The 23,332-nt window shown below is 38.0% G+C and overlaps 1 protein-coding gene and 1 long non-coding RNA gene across 2 annotated transcripts; both read right to left on the reverse strand.

The window, feature by feature from the left end:
* Window positions 1-1,221: 1,221 nt before the first annotated feature.
* On the reverse strand, window positions 1,222-2,679 carry LOC140742816 (uncharacterized). The gene is made up of 2 exons (XR_012102304.1): window positions 2,483-2,679; window positions 1,222-1,468 (listed from the first exon to the last, which is right to left on the reverse strand). It is a non-coding gene; the product is annotated as an uncharacterized LOC140742816 (long non-coding RNA).
* A 2,864-nt stretch (window positions 2,680-5,543) lies between these two features.
* On the reverse strand, window positions 5,544-22,865 carry LOC140742814 (CLIP domain-containing serine protease HP8). The gene is made up of 7 exons (XM_073073840.1): window positions 22,469-22,865; window positions 14,539-14,708; window positions 10,818-11,154; window positions 10,031-10,221; window positions 9,217-9,322; window positions 7,645-7,822; window positions 5,544-6,113 (listed from the first exon to the last, which is right to left on the reverse strand). Exons 1-7 carry the CDS (start codon window positions 22,530-22,532, stop codon window positions 5,873-5,875), a joined length of 1,287 nt encoding a protein of 428 aa, XP_072929941.1. The 5' UTR covers window positions 22,533-22,865; the 3' UTR covers window positions 5,544-5,872.
* Between the last annotated feature and the right edge of the window lie 467 nt (window positions 22,866-23,332).

The following is a 23,332-nucleotide window of genomic DNA, read 5'->3' on the forward strand; positions in this document are numbered from 1 at the left end:
TCTACATCAAGAAATTAAGATCTAAAACCAAGGCGGTTAATTTATTCAGTGCCTATGAGAGCAGAACAAAAACTTTGCCATAATATATATTATTACCAAGTTTTTATAAAAATATTTTAGGTATCTATTAAATTACTTGTTCTCACATCGACATTTGTCAATTTCTACGTAGATATAATCCGCGCCAAACCGAATCAAAACCGAATATTACAAGTTTTGGATTAAATCTAACCTAAATTAAAACTATCCTAAGTACTATCCTAGTACTATCCTAGCAAGTAACTATCCTAAGTGACTTGCTGGGGCAATGTTAGCGCCCAGAGTGATTTCCCACGTTCGGGACTATGAGGTGGCAACGTAGGTGCGGAGTCAGCGTTCCCACGGCACGGCGGCGGTGAGGAATCGGATTTCTTCCTGATAAATTTAGTACAAAAATATAAGTACTAATCCAATAAAAATGTAATATAGGTAGACTCCGCGCCAAACTTCTAGTCCGCTCTAAATATAAAAATTAGCCGCATCGCAACAGCAAATTGTAGATAAATTGTAGATTCCAATAAAAATGTAGGTAGATTCCGCGCCAAGCTTCTAGACCGCTCTGAATGCCCGGGACGGAAATATTCAATGAAGCCTCCAGTTTAAAAAGTTGGTTGACTTTCGTTTTACAAAATTACAAATACGTACTTCAGTACCCTTACCATGAGTTTTTACGTTTTGACAAATATGACTGTTTTTGTATTTGTTTACGTATTTGCCCATACAATTTTCAATCAGCACCCCTAGCGGATTGTATCAGAACTATAGTGTCAGTAACATAAGATTAAATGTCTAAATTGACAAAATGGCGCTTCAGGTTTTGTCTCTTTTTTTGCGAACATGTGAGGGAGACAAAAAGTTCATCGTCACTTGAACACTACTTCTTATTGTAACGTTTACTCAGTGGTGCGTTTTCGAAAACTCATTCTACTGAAGCAAACGGAACAGAATAATGGATTGAGTAAACGTAACGTAAAATTGTGGGATGTTTTGAAAACTCATGGTAAGGGTACAGTGTTGGTTTGATTACGGCGACCTTTTTTTTAGCAATTGTATTAGGGGGGCCATGACCGGGGGCTCAGGGTGGATCGACCGTTCCGCCCCTTCCTTTTAAGCAATCTGGTCTACTGTTTTAATAATAATTCTATTTAGTGGTTTCATTTAAACGCAAAATGAAAACATCGATTCGATCCTTTTGCAAGTTATTTAATGACTTTTAGCTGTCGTAAATCAAGTAAATATATATTTCGGATTCTTATTTTCAGAAATTTTCACCCATATGCCTCTTCAAATCGTAGAATAGTTTTAATCCAACGGCGAAAAATGTTAAGCTTCGTAGTAACTGCTTCGTGAAGGGGTCTTCAAATCTTCTGACTAATGAATTGTTCCACTTACTTAAAAAACTATTTTTGAATGACCTGAAATCCATAAGCTGAAAAAAACATTTTTTTTAGTTATGTTTCAGTTTTCAATTCTATGTGCAAGTCAAATTTAAGCAGTGAAACAGATTGAAAGAGCAAGTTTCTAACGTTAGAAACTCAGTTCTAACCACCTAGTGGTTAGAAACTTGGTTGGAGGATCGCAAGTTCAAATCCCAAGCACGCCTCTGATGTTGATACATCTTTGATAAGTTTACCTACATAAAGTTTTATAAATTATTTTTCACTTGTTAATGTTGAAAGAAAACATTGGATAAAACCTACGTACCTAATATATATTACGTTATACCTATAAAACTGAAACTTCTCTCACTTTGAGAGAAGACTTATACTAGTGGGGCTAGAGTTTAACGAGTAATACTGGTTTGACGAGTAAGTAGTTATACCTACTAGGTCTATAATATAGTAACTTTTCTTTCAGCCCTGCTTTAAATCCCATAAACATCTGAACAAAATGAGAACAGGAATGACAGTGCAGCAAACCCTGCTACTTTTTGTATTGTTAGTAGCAGTACCTATTTTTGCCTAATAATAACAGTGTTAAGTGTTGCTGTGTTCGCGTTTGAAGTGTGGTAAGGAAGTCATCCTTTTTTCGAAGCGATCCAGCTTAGTCCTCAGAAGTAGCAGAGCATCTGTGGCCGACCTCATCTAATCCTATCTAGGGTTGATTACAGATGTCCATGGATGGCAGTAGCCACTTATCTTTAGGCGGAGTGCATGCTCGTCTGCTACTCGTATATTATAAAAAAGTAGCAAATGCAGTCCACTTGATGATAAGGAGCAACTGCTGCTCATGGATATCTATAATCAACCTCAGATAGGATTAGCCTATCTACGGTCAGTCACCGATACTTCACTACCCCTGATAACTAAGTTGGAAGGCCATATGCCAGATAACCGAAGCGAATACAGGGTCACGTCTAATTCTTAGAATCAAGTTATTAAATTCTTGTTTTAATACTTAAGTACTATAATAAAAATATTATATCACTATTTATATGACTTACCTACTTTATTATATAGTAAGTATGAATTTACAGCATGTAAAGCTACACCAAAACAATATATATTTTTAAAATAATAAATAATATATAAGTGACACATAAATAATGTAAAAAATTGAACTAAAAATTAAAAAATGTTTGCAGATATAAATTGTAAAATGAAGTCGAGGCCACATAGTTCACATTTTGTGTTTTTTCAATTCGTCATTAGAATATGTTAAACGTAATTTTTATTAAATTTTGTTTTTTTTTTTTAAGTAATCGTACCAATAGTTAACTGGGAGGGATAATAAAAACATAGATTTTATTTATGACATTTATTTAAATATAACTTAGTTTACTAAAATATAACAATAAACGACTAGTCGCATTTTATTTATCTGTTGTTAAAAATAAACATACAATAAGATGATAGATATTTAAGTACACGCAGTTTTTCTTTATTTTTACACATTTTTTATATTATAAAAATAGCAAAAGTTCCTACCTGATGTCAGTAGGCCATAAATGTGTTGTCCCTGTAGTTCCGGGACTAGAATAGGGCTACGGTATCCCCTGCCTGTCGTAAGAGGCGACTAAAAGGGGGCTTCCGGGGTTGCGGGCGGCAAGAGTGGGAGCTCAAACCGTCCAGCAAGCGACTTCGGGAAGGACAGCGGTTTGTGTGGTCGCATATCGTTGTAATCACCAGGAGATGTGAAAGTAGCGTAAATTGCTCCCCCCAGGGCTGAGCCCGATAGAAGGGCATCGCGTTAGGAGGACTCCGGTTGTGTTCCGTCGGAGATCCCGGAGTTCTCCACCAAACGCCGAGGGCGGCCACCGGGAGGGGGGGGTTTAGTGCGGTAAAAGTCCCACATCACCCGGCGTCACTCCCATGCCGTCGGGTACCTTTTGAAGGTGTCATAAATGCGTTGCTATTCCTGAGGACAAAGTTGGAACGCCTCGGATGTGTCTCCCTTACCGCATCCATCAAACCAGAACACAGCAGCACTTAACATTGCTGTTATAAGGCAGAAATAGTTGTATCGGTGGTCCCTCAAGAGTTAATACGAGTATATAAAGAATCGGATCCATGTAACTTTAAATATTAAGTACGTATTTATACCTAAATTAGAGAGTGATACTTATAAGCCAACTGTATCTTAATTGTAACATAATTTGATAGGTACTTATTTATAATTAAAATCAAATTAATAAAACCATAATCTATAGAGTATTAATAATTCAAAAATATAACAGTAGGTACATGCAAACGGTTATATTAATACAGTTTAAATATTTAGTTATTAGGTGTTATAAAGTCCACTCATTAGTCTTTATAACCCTTTAATAAAATGTTAAATTCGTATTGGGTAATAAACTGCTGAGTAAAGTTTGGCGAACATCATTTAAACTTGCTATTTATGACAGCCATAAAAGGCCTTCCTTTTTTTAAATAAAACATGTGTAATCCACCCCACTCACAACAGAAGCCCTCCAACACTAAGGTCAATAACATCTTGCTACTTAGTAGGTCGTTCCCTCATGGAGGTCAAGACATCTTGCTGCTCCATAGTTTGTTAATGTTGTTACGTCACAATATGCCACGGCGACGACGCCAAAACGTATTCAAATGATTCGATCTCGCACATGGAGGCTTCCGTACCACCAAATATTAATCATATTTTACTTATTTTTATGGAATAGCCATTAAATATGTTTTATTGTTCTTATTTGTATTTGTTATAATAGCATTTATTGTAGTAAATGAATAGTAAAAAACTGACCTGTCTTTCTACTACGGTTTAACAGTTAGATCGAAAATACCAGTTTGTTGTATGGAAACCCCTTCTAATATTCAACTTTATTTTATTTTTAGTATTTGTTGTTATAGCAGCCACTGTTATGCATCCTCTGTAAACATTTCAAATCTCTATCTATTACGGTTCTCGAGATAGAGCCCTGTGACAGACTGACAGACAGCGAAGTCTTAGTAATAGGGTTCCGTTTTTACCCTTTGGCTACGGAACCCTAAAAACAAAACATAATATGAAATATGTGTCTGACGATGGTTTGGCTACGTCGCCAATTTGGTTACTAATCCAATTTGATTCTAATGTCCCTATCCCGCCATGCCATGGCCACGTCTCCAGCGATCCCGATGAGAGAGGAGTCTTAGAGTCAATAGGGTCTTACCGCCCTCTAACATAACAAAACAGCTTTACACAATTAAATTGAAATAAGAGAGTCTGCGGTGTCGTGTTACAGTAACGATTCGACCGTTCGGTCGCATTTATGGCTACCAATAATTCCATATAATTCCATACATAGTCAACAGGAATATCGACGTTCCTTTCAAAGATTTCAAAATACTTGCTTTAAAAAACGTACAATTTTATTAAAAAATAAGTACAAGTATTTTGCCGTATGTCAAAATATTTTGTTTTTTAAACTTTGCTTCCTAAAACTTATACACATTATTTTTTCTTGCTACAATACAGATTAGTAGCTAATGTATTGCTTGCAGTATTGCTAATAGTAGATTTGAATTTCAAAGTAGCAAAGACGCCGTGTAGGTTTTTTTTTGGAATTTTAAAGAAAGTATGGGGCGTAGCTACTGCAGTATCAGCCGTATCAATGACACGGGGCTCTCGAGCTGCCCGTATCTAAGCAAAAATTTGTAAAAAAATATGAACACTCAATATCAATTTTACTTCACTTTACCGAACTTTACCGAATTTAAGACCTGTAGCACTACCACGAGTTGGCATAGAAACGCCACTATAGAAATTGTAAATAGAAAACTATTGTCATTTTTCCAGTGAATAACATAACTACTATCGTTACGGTATTTCTTGACAACGTCTGTCAAATTAATGACTCATGGGACCGAATTTGTATGGCAATAGATCATAATGACATTCGCTAGCGATTTGATTTCGATAGGTTTTTTACGTATCGAGTTACGCCACTACGGATTTTACTTCTACGAGTAACCAGCAGAGGCGCTGTACAATTTTTCATACATTTATTTTACGCAGTCGCTAGCGAGTAATACTTTTGTAAACTCATGGTAGTGCTACTGACAAGGTCAGGAAAAAAACGAACCTAAAAAAGTTTTCACTTCAAAAATTGCGAAGATCAAAAAATTATTACTTAGGAGGCCCCCAACAAAACTTTGATACAGAGGCCGCTAAGGCAAACTGGCATCATTTGTCTAAGGGCCCGCAACGCATTTTGATACAGGGCCCATGTAACGCTAAGCCACTAATGAAAGTATCCATTGTTTTTAACACTTGGTAGACATGTAAATACAATAAATCTTAAAAACTAAGCATTTGAGGCAAGACACATATGCATATGTACATCGAAAAACAAAAAATCCTTCGTCAAAACGCGTAAAATTAAAAATATAATCTATCTGCGTATATTGTCCAAGATCCAATCCATGTAAGTCGAGACCCTTGTATATACTCCGGGGTAACCACCCACACCACATCTCTTCGAGCCGTAGGAGACGATCCCTCGTTGTACGTAGCGGAGGCCTGATGACTCTGGACGGCCGGTCACCATGAGCGGCCCGCCGGAGTCCCCGCCACAGGAATCCTTATCCCTTATCCCCCCAGCGCATAGCTGCTTGTCGTAGATGTGTGGTTGTCTGAAATTAAAAGTTAAAACTGTCATTTTTAGATTTTCAAAGTTATGTGCGTATTAGAAGTTAATGATCACTTGCTGTAACGGTGAAGGGATATATTTTGCGGAAAAGTTTTTTTTTTTATAATTTAGAAGTAGCAGATGAGCATGCAGTCCATCTGATCGTAAGTAGCTACTGTCGCCCTTGGACAACTGTAAAAACCCCAGATAGGATTATATTCCGACCTGAGGTCGGTCACAGATGCGCCGCTACCCCTGACGACTAAGCTGGAATATCTCGGAAAAATATGTCTCCCTCACAACGCCCTTCAAACCAGAACACAGCAGCGATTAACACATAAACATAAACACAAATAAGGCAGAAATATTTATGCCGGTGATGCCGTAGGAATCGAATCACAAAGTGTCTTACCACCTTCAAACCGTCAGTCAGTTGTTCAGTCTACCAATAAACACTTGGCCCGCGCAGAATCAGAAGGAATAGGCAATAATCCACTGATTATTGCCTATTCCTTCTGATTCCGTGCTCAGCAGTGGGGTAGATTACTAATTACAGTACAACCTTTAGGGTTGACGAAATATTTAGGAAGTATTTAACTTCACAATATATAGAGGTTATCAATGTATTATTTAAATTATGTTTGTGGATTATTTCCAGGAAACTGTTCAGTCGTTTCTAAGATAAGCGTAAAAACAAGAAAACAAACATGTTTTTAATAAAGTACTTCGAAGTAATATTTTATATCACTGATTGGTATTTCCAATAATGTCGTTTCCAAGATAACCTAAAAAAAATATAGATAAATTAGATTTTTTTATTTCGGCATATTGTGCAACAAGATTTTAGTTATGTTAAGGGTTCTGTACACAAAAGGTAAAACCGGAATCCTATTTCAAAGCCTCCGCTGTCTAACCGGCTCTATCCCTTAAGCCGTATCTTTTTCAGGTTACTTATTTATGACTGTGGTCGCTATAACAAAAAATACTAAAAATACATAGATAAATGGGGGCCCGCTACAAAGTGTTACTTTTCGGCGTTTTAGCTTTATAATATATTAAACCGTAATGGGTAAATTATTCAAATTTTCACAATTGATTCAGATTGCTGGCATTTTTTACACATCACATGTAAAGATTTATCGAGCCATTGAGGCTGTTGAGTGTGCCTAAAATGATTACCCCCATAATTTCAAGGAGATAGAAAGTTAAAGGAGCTAGGAGTTTGAAGGTCGTAATGTGGTTTGTGGTTCGACTCCGGCGGCACCAACGCCACACCTATTTCTACCTTATCACAGCAGAGTTAAACGCTGCTGTGTTCCGGTTTGAAGGGTGTGTAAGGGAGACATACATTTCCGAGGCGTTCCAGCTTAGTCCTCAGGGGTACCGGTGCATCTGTGGCCGACCTCAGGTAGCAATATCTAATCCTAACTGGGGTTGATTACAGATGTCCATGGGCGGCAGTAGCCACTTACCATCAGGTGGACTGTATGCTCGTCTGCTACTCCAATATTATAAAAAAAAAGTGTAATACTAACCCATTGTACGCAGTCTGACATTCTACATTAGTCACGATGGGTAGCTCGACTTTGAGCAGTACTGGCGACTGCAGCCCTTCCTCAGTCACGCCCCAGCCGGCCACGACACCCTGCTTGCCGTCCAGCCGCTCTGCCTTCAGCTCTGGGGATGTTGGCAAGCATATCGGCTTCGTACTAACTGGAAAGGTACAAACAATACTGTAAGCTAAAATACCAAATTTGGAGGAGTTATAAAAATGCATAAAATTCTGAGTTATGCAGAAAAAGGGTTTTTCAAAAACAATTTAGCCACAATGTTTTACGATTTTTTTTTAATTTACTAAGTTTTTTAAAAGCCCTTTTCTTCGTACTTTTGAAACATATCTTAATTAATCGATAATTTAACAGTCATCAAAATAGTGGTAAAATATTGTTTATTTGATTAGGCCATTATCCACCGCGCTGGCCAAGTGCTGATTGGTAGAATTCACACACTTTTAAAACTTGATTTTACCCTCTCAGACGTGAAGCTTTCCAAAAGATTTATTTCTTTACCGTTTTAGCAAGCTATAATTAATTTCTCATTTATAATACGCAAACAATTGAAAAAGAAGAATCCCAGAGATCCCAGGAATTCAAATTTCGGACGCCCAGATTGAGAAATTGAGGTTTCATACCACTATTTATAATTAACCAATATCGCTATGCAAAAGGTAACCAAGATCCAAAACAAATCTGAATCGTGACCCTGGTTTGATAACATATTTAAAGCCGCCAACCCATTTAACTTAATTACAGATGTTACCATGATGTTGTATCATTTTGATTAATTATAATTAATAATAGAATGGCGCCAAACAAGTTTCGTTTAAGGAAATAACAAGTTTTAACACACTCAGCGTTGTGAGGAAACTTCATTGTATTATAAATTTAATGTATTATCTTCTATGATTGTTAAGTATGTATTCAAAGAGAAACGTAATAGAAGTAGCCAAATTATGAAATAATTAATGATACAAGAAAATATCTCCAAGGCGTGAAATTTCCATCATTGTCCATTTTTTGCAGGCGTTGTGGACTGTGGAATAAATCTGTCTCCATTTGAGAGGAGATCCGTATAGAAGTAGCCAAGTTATGAAATAATTCATAATATAAGAAAATATGTCCAAGGTGTGAACATCCATCATTCTCCATTTTTGCAGGCGTTGTGGACTGTGGAATAAATCTGTCTCCAATTGAGAGGAGATCCGTGCCCAACAGGGACAAAAGTTTTATTGAAATGATGATCATGAATACACGAATAAAAATGTAAAATATTAGTTTACATTTTTGTTTGTAGTAGTAGTAGCCTTAGTTAGTATAATGATGAAAATATCTAAAGCCTCATTTAGTTACTCGGGAACATCGGCCAAATAACTCGCGGAATTATATCTAGTGACAATGATGATGACAAGAATAGTGAGTGCCGAGTAGGTTGTTTACATATCTCTTTCTTGCCTCTATTCGTCTGCACTAGGCGAGTATGTAAATCTGGCATGAGAAATCATACAAATTATAATGAAGGAATAAAAAATAATAGCTGAAAGAACATACATTGAGTGAAGTCTGCAGGTTGTGCCAACCTCACCAGCGCTATGTCGTCAAACAAATTCTGTGGACTGTACCCTGGGTGTGGGATCACTGTATCGATTTGTACCGTCTGCAAAATAAAAACTAATCTTACAAATAATATTAGAAAAACAAACATATAAGATCAATAAAATAAAAAAGCAGACCGAAACCTAAAATCAGACGATGGCTCATTGGTTAAGAAGGCCTTTACTGAAAATAGATTTTCAATCAAATGAAGATATTTTATTCAAAGTAAATTTTGTACAAAATTGTTTTTAAACATGACGAACTGTTTTGCAAGATATTTAGTTTGTTGAAACAGCGAAGTAATTTCCAGAACACACATCTTTCCTTTAAAAATGTAAATTTACAGACCTACAATTCCTTCTCCTTTCATTCTCAATTTTCCTCACATGTATATAGTTTAGGTTTTGAATCTGATCTCTAATCGAGAGCTAAGCTAAGTTAGTTTAGCTCGCATAGCTTTTCATACTTGTGTGCTCAGAACAAGCTATACAAACTACGCTAAGCTATAAGAAAACCAACTAAAATATTTGGCGCTAAATGAGCTGTTTATGCTATAGTGAGTTGGCTTGCTACTACTTGTTTTAGTTCATACAAAATATTTCTAGCTTATTTATAGCTTAGCTTAGATACCTTAGCTTCGGCGTAGCTTAGTTTTAAGTTATTAACCGGTTTAAAACTAGCTCATCTGTGCGAGCTACACTAAACTAACTTATTTTAGCTTGCGGTGGACATTCGGCATTAAAGTTAAAAAATGTAATAAGGTTCTTACCCGAATCGGAGGTGCACAAATCAAGTCCCCATCAGATCTTTCACAGTCGGGATCTTGTCTAATGTCATATTCTCCAAGGATGATTCCTGATAAGCTTAACCTTTCACCCAAAAACGATACGCAATGAGCTGCAGTCAAAACGTACCATTCGGTGATGAGGGTTCCTCCACAGCTTAATTTAGTTCCTCGCACTGAAACAGGTCAATTACATATTGTTATTTTTATGTAACACGAGCTTTTACCCGCGGCTTCGCTCGCGTTACGAAGTAATATTTTCATACCCTATTTTATCCCTTTGGGGGTAAAATTGATCAAAATCCTTTCTTAGCGGATGCCTACGTCATAACATCTACCTGCATACCAAATTTCAGCCCGATCCGTCCAGTGGTTTGGGCTGTGCGTTGATAGATCACTATTGACATAGTCAGTCACCTTTGAGTTATATATATTTAGAAGATAGGATTAGCAGTTGCATGCAGTCCACCTGATGGTCAGTGGCTATTGCCGCCCATGTACATCTGCAATCAACTCCAGAGAGGATTAGATTCCTGCCTCAGTTCGGCTACAGGTGCGCTGCTATTGCTGAGCACTAAGCTGGAACGCCTCAGAAAAGTATGTCTCCCTTCATCTACCACCTAGGTTCTACCACTTTTAAAAGATACGTGAAGTGTAATAATCGTACATGGGCAGGGTGGTAGACTGTAGACTAAACCCCTCATTTTGAGAGAAGACCCGTGCGCTGGGAATGAGATAAAAATGGATTGACGTTAAAGATTCAATTGATTACCGGAATTATAAGCGACGAGGACCATCCATGGCATCTCAAAAAGCTTGGTTCGATTCCCGCCGAATAACCTGTCGCTCTCAATAACACCACAATCTTTAGGAAGGATATCAATATTTGGATGTCTATTCGTCTGTACATTTATATTATTATTATTGTTATTTATATTCTGATTATCATTCAAAGGGTTGAAATTATTCGTTGGACGGCGGTTGGTATTTGCAGCACCATTCCCTTGCCAAGAATTTGTCTTCGGTGGCGTATTAAAGTCCTGAGTTGATCCAGTGTTGAAGAATCCTGTGCTGCCACTGTTTGTGTCCACGTCTGTCTTACAGCATACCTGTAAAATATTACTTCATATTCACCCACTAACTACAAATGTATAAAATTGAAGAGTCTGTCTATAAATTAAAGATAAGTATTATTTTGTAAAGTAAACAATTTATTAATTGTTTCTTTTGTACTAGCTCCATGGAGGAATTTAAAATCTTATGCGAAAGTATTAAGTTAGGATTAAAACTATTTCGCACCAATCCGCTTCTAATATATATGATGACTAGCTGACCCGGCAAACGTTGTATTGTCATATAAATAAAAAAAATGTTAACCTTTATCACTTAGGGGTATGAAAAATAGGTAGTAGCCGATTCTCAGATCTACTGAATATGCATATAAAATTTGGTAAAAATCGGTAAAGCCGATTCGGAGGAGTACAGTAACTAACATTATGACACGAGAATTTTATATATAAGACGAGACTAAATTGTGAATTTAAACCATTCCCAAGTCCCCTTAAACACACACAACAAATTTCATCAAAATCAGTCCAGTCGTTTAGGAGGAGTTCAGTGACATACACACGCACATAAGAAATATATATATGAAGATATTACCTACCTAACTTAACCTTACCCTTAACATACCTAACTCAATACCATGGATTACCGCAAAGTAATGCCTGATACAATTAACTACTCTGCGAAAATTTGCTGCGTGACTGTTATTGGCTGAATTTCGTGCATGCTCTCGTGCTCTGAACGGCCCTATTATTTGTGCTAATTATTAACATATTATATAGCAGATGTTAAATCTGAGGTTGCCTTAAGAATAATATGGAGTCTTTAAAAAACATCTGTTTCTACAACAATTATATGTATAAGTAATAATATAAATAATGTAGGATGCTTAAGCGATTTATTTTTACTAAACACACCCCAAATTTCTAATCATATTTTTTTCAATATAGTAATACAATACGCTGATTATAAATTCACCAGACGGATACAATTATTTTTCTATTTTTGTATTACTCGTATCTGTTTGGGTTCCCTTGACGGGTTATCACATCAAATAAACATATGAGAAACACAATATTATTTGTGGGCAGTTATTTAATTCGTAGGTTTTCTAGTACGTTGTCCCTGTAGTTTCGGGACCAGAATAAGGCTATGGTATCCCTGCCTGTCGTAAGAGGCGACTAAAAGGGGGCTTCCGGGGTTGCGGGCGGCTAGAGTGGGAGCTCGAACCGCCCGGCCAGCAACCCCGGGATGGACGGCGGTATGTGTGGTCGCATACCGTCGTGAACACCAGATGGTGTGGTGAGTATCAAGCTCACCTGGGCGGAGTCCAACGGGGCAACGCGCCAAGTGGACTCCGGTTGCGTTCCGTTGGAGATCCCGGAATCCTCTACGAAGCGCCGAGGACGGCCACCGGGGGGTTTTAGTGCGGTAAGAATCCCACATTTTATCGAGTAGAATATTAAATTAATGAAATTAATAGGAGATAACAAAATTAATTCTTATATATAAAATTCTCGTGTCACAATGTTAGTTACCGTACTCGTACCGTACCCGTACAAATTTTATATGCATATTCAGTAGGTCTGAGAATCGGCTACTATCTATTTTTCATACCCTTAAGTGATAAGGGTCGTTCACCCTTAACATTTTTTTATTTATATGGCAACACAACGTTTGTCGGGTCAGCTAATCTACATTAAGCTGACTGACTGATTAATTCACTGTGGCAGAGGTCAACGAACAGTCGAAGCTGGTGCTCTTAGAGTTCTGAAATTTTGCACATAGGTTCTTTATATAGCGTAAGTGAGCACTAAGAAAGGAATTTTGATAATTCTACCCCTTAGGGTGTCAAAAAGGTACTATGATAATTTGTACAAACACCTATTCTGCCGCTTTTGAAAAACCAACCTCTAAGGGGCTTAAATAGATGACGAAACTTGAAACTTCGTTTGAGTAAACCGTAAATTTTGGAGAGAACCCTATGAAATTTTGTATTTGGCTTTCTGTTTAAAATAAAAAAATGTATATTTCACTGTTTAAGTTTAACTCGGGTCTTTTCACCGTTGTTGAGTTTAGATTATTTAATTGTATTACTTTTTTTAGTTCCTCTTCCTTTTGAAAATTCGAATTATAACGTTTTTACCACGCTTTTATTAGCTTGACCTGTATGTATGTATGTAACAGAATCTTTTAACTCAATTTCTACCCACTTCGAACGGTCCGATTAATTTAAAATTATGAAGAACCGATGACAATGCACGATTTTAATAATTTTATCCCATTCTCCTTATCAGGATCGTCAGGAATCAGGATTGACGATTTTCCTCGTGTGATTTTAGCGTGGTGTTTAGTTTCATAATTTTATCTGCTTGCATTCCCTTGACGGGTTATCACATCAAATAAACATCTGGGAAACATGATATTATCATTTGTTGGCAGCTATTTAATTCGTAGGTTTTCCGGTACATTTGTTTTACTGGGATAAAATAATATTTAAGATATATTTTAATTTATCTCTGTTATGTTAGAGATAGTGAAAAAAATGTTTTTACGCTAATTATTGTTAATTAATTGCTAAATGTTTTCGCTTTTTAATACTCAATATAATCAATTAATACAAAATTTTGCCTCTCTAAGATTCGAAAATTTCTAGTAGGCAGAAATTGGCTTTATTATTGATATACGTTCGTACATCAATCATTTACAAAACTGTATTCCTATTTCTACCATCGCTATCATCAACCTATTACTGTCCCTCCCCTGGGCACGGGTCTCCTCACATAATGAGAAGGATTAGGCCATAGTCCACCGCGCTGGCCAAGTGCATATTGGTGGACTTCACATACCCTTGAGATATTTTTTTATACATCTCTCAGGTATGCAGGTTTCCTCACGATGTTTTCCTTGACCGTTTAGCAAGTGATAATTAATTTCTAATACGCACATAACTTTGAAACATCAGAGGTGCGTGCCTGGGATTTGAACCTCGAACCCCTCGATCGAGAGGCCGAGTTTCTTAACCACTAGGCTATCACATAGCATTTTCTCCCTTCCTATTTTATTTTACTTTACATAGGTATTTCCACAACCTTTATTTTTTTCTGCACGAGCTCAAGATTAGCTGGCAGAAATTATATTTATTTAAATTTATTTGTTTTAGATTTTGGTTGGTAAAGTTTAAATAAACTAATAAAAACATCAAAAATAGTGTACGTAGGTACAATATAATCGCGTTTCAGAGTGGTCAACATACCGACCTGACGCGCAAAGTGTTCTGGTTTCGATCCCCGGCTAGACAGATATCTGAGAAATGAATTTGGATATCTGCTCTGGGTGTTTGTGTATTTGTGTGTCTCTTTGTGTGTGTACATGGTACCCACACACGCTTAGTGTGAGGTTTGAGTGTAGAAAGCATTCATGCATACCACAGGTTCGTCGGAATCAAATCCACAACTCAGAGCTTGCAGTTTTCTTCTTAAATACGCGGGCATGGGAGAGCCAGCTCTTCTTATCTCGTTGATCAGGTAATCGCATTCTGATAACAGCCTACAAACGCCCGTTTCGTTTTCTGCCTCGCAGGTATCATCGATGAACACTGGAATCAAAAACAATTAAAATTTAGCGTTTTTTTTTTATAGATAGGTAGATAGATAGATATTCTCTATTGCACACTTCAATAGATCATAACAATAGTAAATTATAATGTAAGAGCAGTAAACGTGCATGCAGTCAATCTGACTATCCGCGTGGCGGTGCAGTCACCTTACCGGCCTGACGCACAGAAGGTCCTGGGTTCAATCCGCGGCCAGACAGATATCTAAATAATGATTCGATTTCTGTATTTGGGTCTTGTTGTATGTGTATTTGTTTGTGTGCGTCCATGGTATCCTACAGGGAATCCTAGTGTGGAGAAGTGAGTGTAGAGTGCCATTCTTTTTTAAATGTCAAATGATACTCATAGTATTGAGCAAACCGTATTTATCTATTACCTACTCTTAAACCAAACCTAATTCAAGAATTCCTGTAGGTAAGTATAATATGATCACGATCGTTACAATGTTTGTTATTAAGTACTGAGTAAACCACAACGTTAGTAAAAAAATGATTAAAATTAATTATTCTGCGTCATTTTTATGCGTTGTTTAAATCGCATAAAATAAACATTGCTATAAAATTACTATTTTAGCTTCGAAGCGCTGTATTAGGAGGTAAACTGACGCTAATATACTACCATAACATGCAGAAGCAGTAATACTACTTATTATTTATCACCGCAAAGCGAGGTCACGATGTTCCTGTGCAATACAGGTTATTAACCAATATGACGTAAGCTGTGGTAAGGTAGAGACCGCGCCAAACATGTAGTCTGCTCTGAATATAGAAGCAAGTGGCGTCGCAACAGCTAATAGATATTAACGGGAAGAAGACAGCGCAGGTCCTCCCTATATAGCGGCGTTAGTGTGCCCTTACTGTTGCTACGGAGTATACATATACGAGTAGTTGTGTTCGGCCGCATAACTTTAGAGCCGACTAGAAGTTTGGCGCGGTATATATAAGGGTATGGTAAGTTAAGGTACAGCAGCGATTGCCCAATGGTTGAATCTCGATCGACTGGTCTGAGGTTCGGTTCTCAGGCACGTACCTCTGATTTTTCAATACTAGTATGTGCGTATTAGTAATTAATTATCACTCGCTTTACCTAACAGCGAAAGAAAACATGACGAAACCTGTATATCTGAGAGATTTATAAACAATCTCAAAGGTATTTGTTCTCTGACTAGACTTCTGCGCGCAATAACTTCAGAGCCGACTAGAAGTCTGGCGCGGACTATATAAGCGGGTGTGGTAAGTTAAGGTACAGCAGTGAATGCCTAATTGTTGAATTGCAGCATCTCGATCGGCTGGTCTGAGGTTCGGTTCTCAGGCACGCCTGATTTTATCAATATTAGTAATCAATTATCACTCGCTTTACCTTTTTGTTTTTTGTTTTGAGGGGGAAACCTTCAAAAGGTACCCGACGACGTGGGAGCGACGCCGGGTTATGTGGGATTTTTACCGCACTAAAACCCCCCCGGTGGACGTCCTCAACGCTTGTTGGAGAACTCCGGGATCTCCGAGGGAACACAACCGGAGTCCTCCAAGCGCAATGCCCCGATCGGGCTCTACCCTGGGGGAGCACTTTTGGCTCCTCCCACACCATCTGGTGTTTACGACGGTACGCGACCACACATACTGTCGTCCTTCCCGGGGTTGATTGCTGGACGGTTCGAGCTCCCACTCTTGCCACCCGCAACCCCGGAAGCCCCCTTTTAGTCACCTCTTACGACAGGCAGGGGATACCGTAGCCCTATTCTATTCCCGAGACTACAGGGACAATCACTCGCTTTACCTAACAGCGAAAGAAAACATGACGAAACCTGCATATCTGAGAGATTTATAAAAAAATCTCAAAGGTAAAAAACCATACGCATTTGGCCAGCGCAGTGGACTGTTGACTATACTTCTCATTCAGAGAGGAGACGCATGCCCAGCAGTGGGATAGTAATGGGTTGTTGACGTGATACATCCGAGGCATTCCAACTTAGTCCTCATGTACAACTCATCTATAGCCGAACTCAGCTGACTCTTAATCTTATCTGGGGTTGATTGTAGATGTCAATCGGCGGTATTGACCATCAGTTGAATTGCAAGCTCGTTTGCAACTTAAATCATAGGTAAAAGTGTAAAATACTATAAAATTGTATCACATTAAATCATATTTCTAAGCATCAATTCTAAGATAATCTCAAAATCGTATTGGTATTAAAAATAATAAGGTATATAATAAGGTAAATAAAAATGTGAGCCGTCACGGGACGCCTGGCAGATGTGAAACATCGACATTATTTTGTAAAAGTAATATGCAGAAAAGAACATATTGTGATAGGAACTAAATATGTCATAATGATAAAATAAAATATTACGATTTTTTTCCAGATAACGATGACTATTTATTGAATTCGATTGCGCATGGCGACGCGTCGCCACACCGTACACACTACTGCATATAGACTGTATATATATACCATCGTATAGCGTGGCGACGTCGCCACGGCATGCGTCGCCACGCCAGAAATCGGTTTTACGTGCGGCTATAGATGTTTCACATCAATAAGCATTCATCTTATAACGTTTTCCTTATTATGACCATTATCCATTGTAATACATCTGTCGCTTGATAATAAAGATAATCGATTTAAAAATAAGAACTGAAAAATGTTATTGTAAACAGTATCAATGAAGGAAGTTGGGTTGGACCCTTGGGTGCCTTTTTATCAGAGACTAGCTGACCCGGCAAACTTTGTACCGCCTCAAAATCTATTTATCAAATACATGTCATATTAAATATAGCCTATGTTACTCGTAGATAATGTAGCTTTCGACTGGTGAAAGAATTTTTACTATCGGTCCAGTAGTTTTTGAGCCTATTCATTACAACCAAACAAACAAAGTTTTCCTCTTTATAATATTAGTATAGATATGTGAGGTAGCTACGCTATATGTATCAGATCCACCAATAGATATGCTTTATTGACTACTTAGCTTAGCTCTGATAGATAATCTATTTCTACGGTTTCATATCAAAAGGGTAAAAACCTAAAAACGGAACCTTATTAGTATTACCTACTAATCCTCCCTTGTCTAGTCTATACATCTGTCAGAGCTCTATCTCTTGAACTGTAATAGATAAACGCTTGTTGTACAAAGCATGTATAAATAAAAAAGTCGAAATGAAAAGTTATTATTATTATTCAATTATAACTGTAGCCGCTATAACAACTAAAAATTAAAATACCTTAAATATACTGGGGGTCTCCACGCCATAAGACACACATACAAGAAAAATCCATTATCAACATCTATTGAAATAAATACTTTTACTTAATATACAGGGTGGTGCAAAATTAATCACCCTGTTTGTTTTTGAAAAACTTTTGTACTGAATAATAAAGTGATTTTGAGTAATAGATCGTTACCAGGACCTGTAACTATTTTTGCTAATTAGAAAATATGATGTCTGTGAAGTGTCTTCCACCAGCGTTGATACCAGCGTTGATATTTGTGTTAAAGTTATTCAAAAACAAAATAGGGTGATTAATTTTGCGCCACCCTCTCAATGGTCTCCAGCTTTTATTTGAAAGACAAGATTACTAGTATGATTGTGAAAAGAATACCTACAATATTATTAAAACACATTCGCATTTTACTAATTCAATTATAATTGACCACAAGATACAAAACCCAATAAAAATAGAATAAAAAGTGTGCCGTTTGGGCTTTCCCCACATGATATGTAGGAAAATAACATACAAAGGGGTTACTACCTAAAGCTGGGGGGTTACTACCATCTCTTAAAACAATATTATTTAATCATACATTGAAATTTCGTATCACGACCTTGTTAAAGTAAGATTGTTTTTACAATATTACAATAAGCAGTTTTGTATGATGTCGGTCGAAATTGTCCATTATTTTTTCCAGGAAATTTAATTTTTTAAGCAAAATATGACAATTTCATTTGGTTTTATACAATGGATAAGCGATAAATTAAAAAGGTATTTAAGTTTGTTCAACTGCGTATGACGGAACGCAATCAAGACCGTGGTGCGAAAGAGATGACTCTAGTGTTGACGTCTCGTTTCCTCTTGGATAAGGAATAGACAAATTACTCATTCTTTTACATCACTTAGCAGGAATAAAACAAAACTGTTTTAAGGAGGTCGTGGTAAGAAACAAATTAATGTTGATGCAATATTGAAATAAAACTTTCCTGAACTATGATGGTTTTTAAAAGATGGTGGTAGGCCCCCTGATCGCAGATACGTTGCCACTCTTGAGAACTAAGATGGTCGCCACATACGTAAGTCAGCCGGCATACATTCTTCCACCGAAACGCAAACTGCTTCACATTAAAAATAGGTATCGCGGTGGTACATTCCCTGGAGAACCGTACTGGTTCTACGACCATTATTAATTATTAACATTAAAAGGTAACACAATAGTTAATACACCTTATGTGTAAATGAGGAGAGACTGTTTTCTAGAAATGAGGAGTGAGAAGGATTGTAACTATAAAACTACATAACAGGCATTGGCGGCGTATGGGGGAGGGGGGAGGGGCGGTCGTCCTGAACCTTTGGTTCTGAGAGGCCACCGAATGTCTACAAGTTCTTTCTAGACATTTGTTAAAACTTGTAAAATTAAATCAACTTCTTAGACTAGATGCCTCAATCAACTATCCGCCCCGGGCCGCCGAGCTTAGTCCGCCACTAATAACAGAAGTCAACAACATCTTTTTTTTTTTTTGTTGACGAGGGGGAATTTTACCGCACTAAAACCCCCCGGTGGCCGTCCTCAGCGTTTGGTGGAGAACTCCGGGATCTCCAACGGAACACAACCGAAGTCCTCCTAACGCGATGCCCTTCAATCGGGCTCTGCCCTGGGGAAGCAATTTACGCTCCTCTCACATCCCCTGGTGATTACAGCGATATGCGACCACACAAACCGCTGTCCTTCCCGGGGTCGCTTGCTGGACGGTTTGAGCTCCAACTCTTGCCGCCCGCAACCCCGAAAGCCCCTTTTAGTCGCCTCTTACGACAGGCTGGGGATACCGTAGCCCTATTCTGGTCCCGGTACTACAGGGACACCGCGCCGGAGGGCGCTATCTACGCCCTCGGCGTCTCCGTCTCCGCGCGGGATCGGCGCGCTCCCTGGCCCGTTCTGCGTCCTCTTTTGCGAGCATACCGCGGTCGTAGAATGCGACCACGCTATTATACGCTTCGCCTGAACGGACCAACGCCGCAACAACTGTTTCTAGCGAGAGGTTCGGCCCTATGTGCTGCCCAGGATCTGCCGCTCGGGCTACCATGCTTGGCATTCCTCGAGTGTGTGCTGCGCAGAATCCTGGGCATGTCCACAACGGTGGCACTGTGCTGAGGCCTCCCTGCCTATTCTGTGCAGGTACTCAGCCATGTCCGGTGAGTACCTGTGCCAGCCGGTAGGTGACACGTGTCTTTCTGTGCAACCATGCTCGGAAGCTGAGCAGAATTGCACTTACCGCGCGCTGGCGCACGCCCCGTGGCTCTTGGAACCGATCACGCCAGCGCCTTAGGGCGCGCCAGCCGGCTCTCGTGCGAAGCACTTCGACCGTCTCTTTGTTGGGAGGTTGGGCCGTCTGGCGGAGACCGCGGATCTTAAAAAAGATCTCTGTGGTCATATCCGCCAGAATGTCCAGGGGCGGAAACCGCGCTAGCCCAAGGTAATTGAGATGTCTGCCCACTTCGATAACCGCGTCACCCACCCGCACTGACATGCAGGGTGGATCCGCGTTCCTCCTTCGAAGTCAACAACATCTATCATCTATCAAGTAAAGTAAAGTCCTCTCTATTATCTTTAATTGAAATAAGTTGTTGAGTCTACTTTAGGCCTATTATTTACACCCTACGTACACCCCTAATGTGAATCACCGTATATAGCTTTTTACCAGCCTTTTATTAGCTTGACCTGTATGTAAGTATGTATGTAGGTACTCAGTATGTAACGGAATTTTTGAACTTGATTTTACTCATAACCCATAGGTCGTGTGGCTTGTTTTAAAATTGTTATAAAATTGCAGGTATTTCATTGTTATTTCAATTTTCGGCGTACAAAGTAAGTGTAATTACTGTTATGATTGTAAAATATTTTTTAATTGATAACATTGTTATCATTAAAAATAGGCATTCAATTAATTATTGAACTTACGATAACTTATAATTGACGACTGTATACTTCTCTGTATTGACGCGAAATTGTTGTTGTTTATTAAAATAGAGTCTGCTTATCGGTAAAAACGTTAAACGATAAACAGACATTCAAATAACTGAAATATTGATATTGATACAGATTTAAGATATCGATTGGGCATGTACTTACTAACATTCGACATAAAGCAGTGATAACCTAATGCTTTGAATTTGGTCTCTCAATCTATAAATCTAAATTTCAAATCCCCGGCACACACTTCTGATTTTTAAGTATGCAATATGCCTTTTACAAATTAATTATCACCTGCTTAAACTGTGAAGAAAAACATCGTGAAGAAAACCTTCTGCCTATAGTTCCGCTACTATTTATAATCTATGACATAGCATTAGTTGACGTGAAAAAAACAAAATTACTTTAAAAATTGTGTGAAAATTAATTTCGTCTCGAAACCACGTTTTAAGAAACCTTTACTTACATGCATGGTATATGAAATTTTGGCTTTCTGTAACACCTGTTTTGAGCTGCAAGTCCAAAGTTTCCCGTTAGCTTTACCCAGCCGGAAGGTAATGTTTTTGGAGGGAGACCAAGTAAGCCACGACTTGACGGCTTGTAAGATATAAGGTTTCGTTGGTTTCGTGTAAATTATGTGATTGATATAGGTTATATTATTACTATTATAATGTTACATTGTATAAAAGAAATATAAATGTTGATAAGTTATTTAGATAGCTAGAAAGGTAAAATTGATGGGAAAGTCATAAAAGAAACTTGATGTCTTAACTCTGCTGTTTTATTAATGTTTCCCCCACCTTCCCCTACGTTTTTCTAATAAGCTCTTTTGGCATGACACATTATTATGTTAGAAATTTAATATCAATCAATAAAATGTTGTTTTGTATAAGTAATATTGCTTTTTCTTTTGAATTTTGCAGTAGCATGCAGTCCATCTGTAAGGTAAGTGACCACTGACGCTTTTTTTCTTCCAATACCTTTTTTTTATTAATGTAATCTGGTAATGTAATCAAATGTAATCATGGACATCTGTAATCAACCCCAGATAGGATTAAATATTCCTACCTGAGGTCGGCCACAGATGTGCCGCTACCCCTGAGGACAAAGCTGGAACGCCTCGGAAAAGTCTGTCTCCCTTACCACACCCTTCAAAACGGAATACAGCAGCGCCTAACACTGCTGTTATTAGGTAGAAATAGGTGTGGCGGTGGTGCCACCGGAGTCGAACCACAAAGGATTGTACCACCTTCAAAACCTATGTAGGTATTATTAATATTTGTTTATATCTAACCCTGTTGGTATTGTAGGTATATAAAATATCTGTGTTATTCTATTTACATACGTATATATTAATTTCCTCCTATTTACAATATGACAACAACTACTTCAAGATATACTAATAAAAAGTGTTACACTATTTTCAACTTTTAGTAATGAGAAACATTAATGAACTATTTTAATTAAAGCCTCACAGTCACGGACCAAACTCGATAATTCAATTATTTACGTTACCTAATTAAAATCTATCATAAATGGGTAATGAATTCATTAACTTACAACATTCTGCACACACCAACAGTACCAGAATAGCACAAACACACTCTAAGCACTTGTAATTCATATTTTCATCTCACTCTTATGTCAATACTTTAGTAAACACTAACCGTGCACATCCCATTCACATTACGAATGGAATACGTTATAAAATTGCAATATATCGTATCCAATTCAACGAATTAATTAGTGAGATCATTAGGAGAAGATAATGAGCGCGTGGGACCGATTTTTATTAAAACAAATAGATCTACATGACAGGTTCAACGAGGCGGAAATGTTCAAAACATTCGACGTCTCGCTTTGTCTCTGTGCACATACTGAGGCTGAGGTCTCCGGCTCGGACCGAGACACCGCAATTACCTTGTCATTAATGTCATTATTGGGACTCGGTTCCTCACCGCCACCTATTGGCATTACGGTTAATTCGTCGAAATGCCGAGCTACTCGGAAAACGACCAAAAGTTGCCGCTGTGACGTAGACGTCTGCCATGTCCCACAGATCATTACCATACCAGTTCCACACACATGACCAGTACGCACACAAATGTAATTGGTAACATAGCGACGTTAATGTCGCAGCCAACTAGCTTAGTAAGTCATTAAACTATTTGCCTAAATTCCTAAATGTTACTCAACCAAACAGCTAGGCAAATGACTTCAATCTATAAGGTTTAACTACTCGCCTAGCCTAGCTATTTAAATTTAGCTCTGAAGGCGTGGGTAGCATAACAATGCTGATGAATTTAAGTGTATCGACGTCATCTTGGTTGTTGTATAAAGTAACCATAACATAGTTTTTTTTTAATAATATAAACGTAGCAGACGAGCGTACAGACCACCCGGTAGTAAGTAGCTACTCCCGCT

The sequence above is a fragment of the Epargyreus clarus genome, unplaced genomic scaffold (assembly GCF_041222505.1).
Source record: "Epargyreus clarus isolate Ecla_fem2 unplaced genomic scaffold, WU_Ecla_fem_2.2 ptg000006l, whole genome shotgun sequence".
In the NCBI taxonomy this organism is placed as follows: Eukaryota; Metazoa; Arthropoda; class Insecta; order Lepidoptera; family Hesperiidae; genus Epargyreus; species Epargyreus clarus.

What these genes read in the sequence shown, in the direction of transcription:
- LOC140742814 (XM_073073840.1), bottom strand. Translation starts at nt 22,532, where the DNA reads ATGAATTACAAGTGCTTAGAGTGTGTTTGTGCTATTCTGGTACTGTTG. An exon ending in CCTCGTCGCTTATAATTCCG is followed by an intron (nt 10,222 to 10,817) that starts GTAATCAATTGA and finishes GACCTGTTTCAG; the next exon opens with TGCGAGGAACTAAATTAAGC. An exon ending in ACCTGCAGACTTCACTCAAT is followed by an intron (nt 7,823 to 9,216) that starts GTATGTTCTTTC and finishes GTACCTTTCCAG; the next exon opens with TTAGTACGAAGCCGATATGC.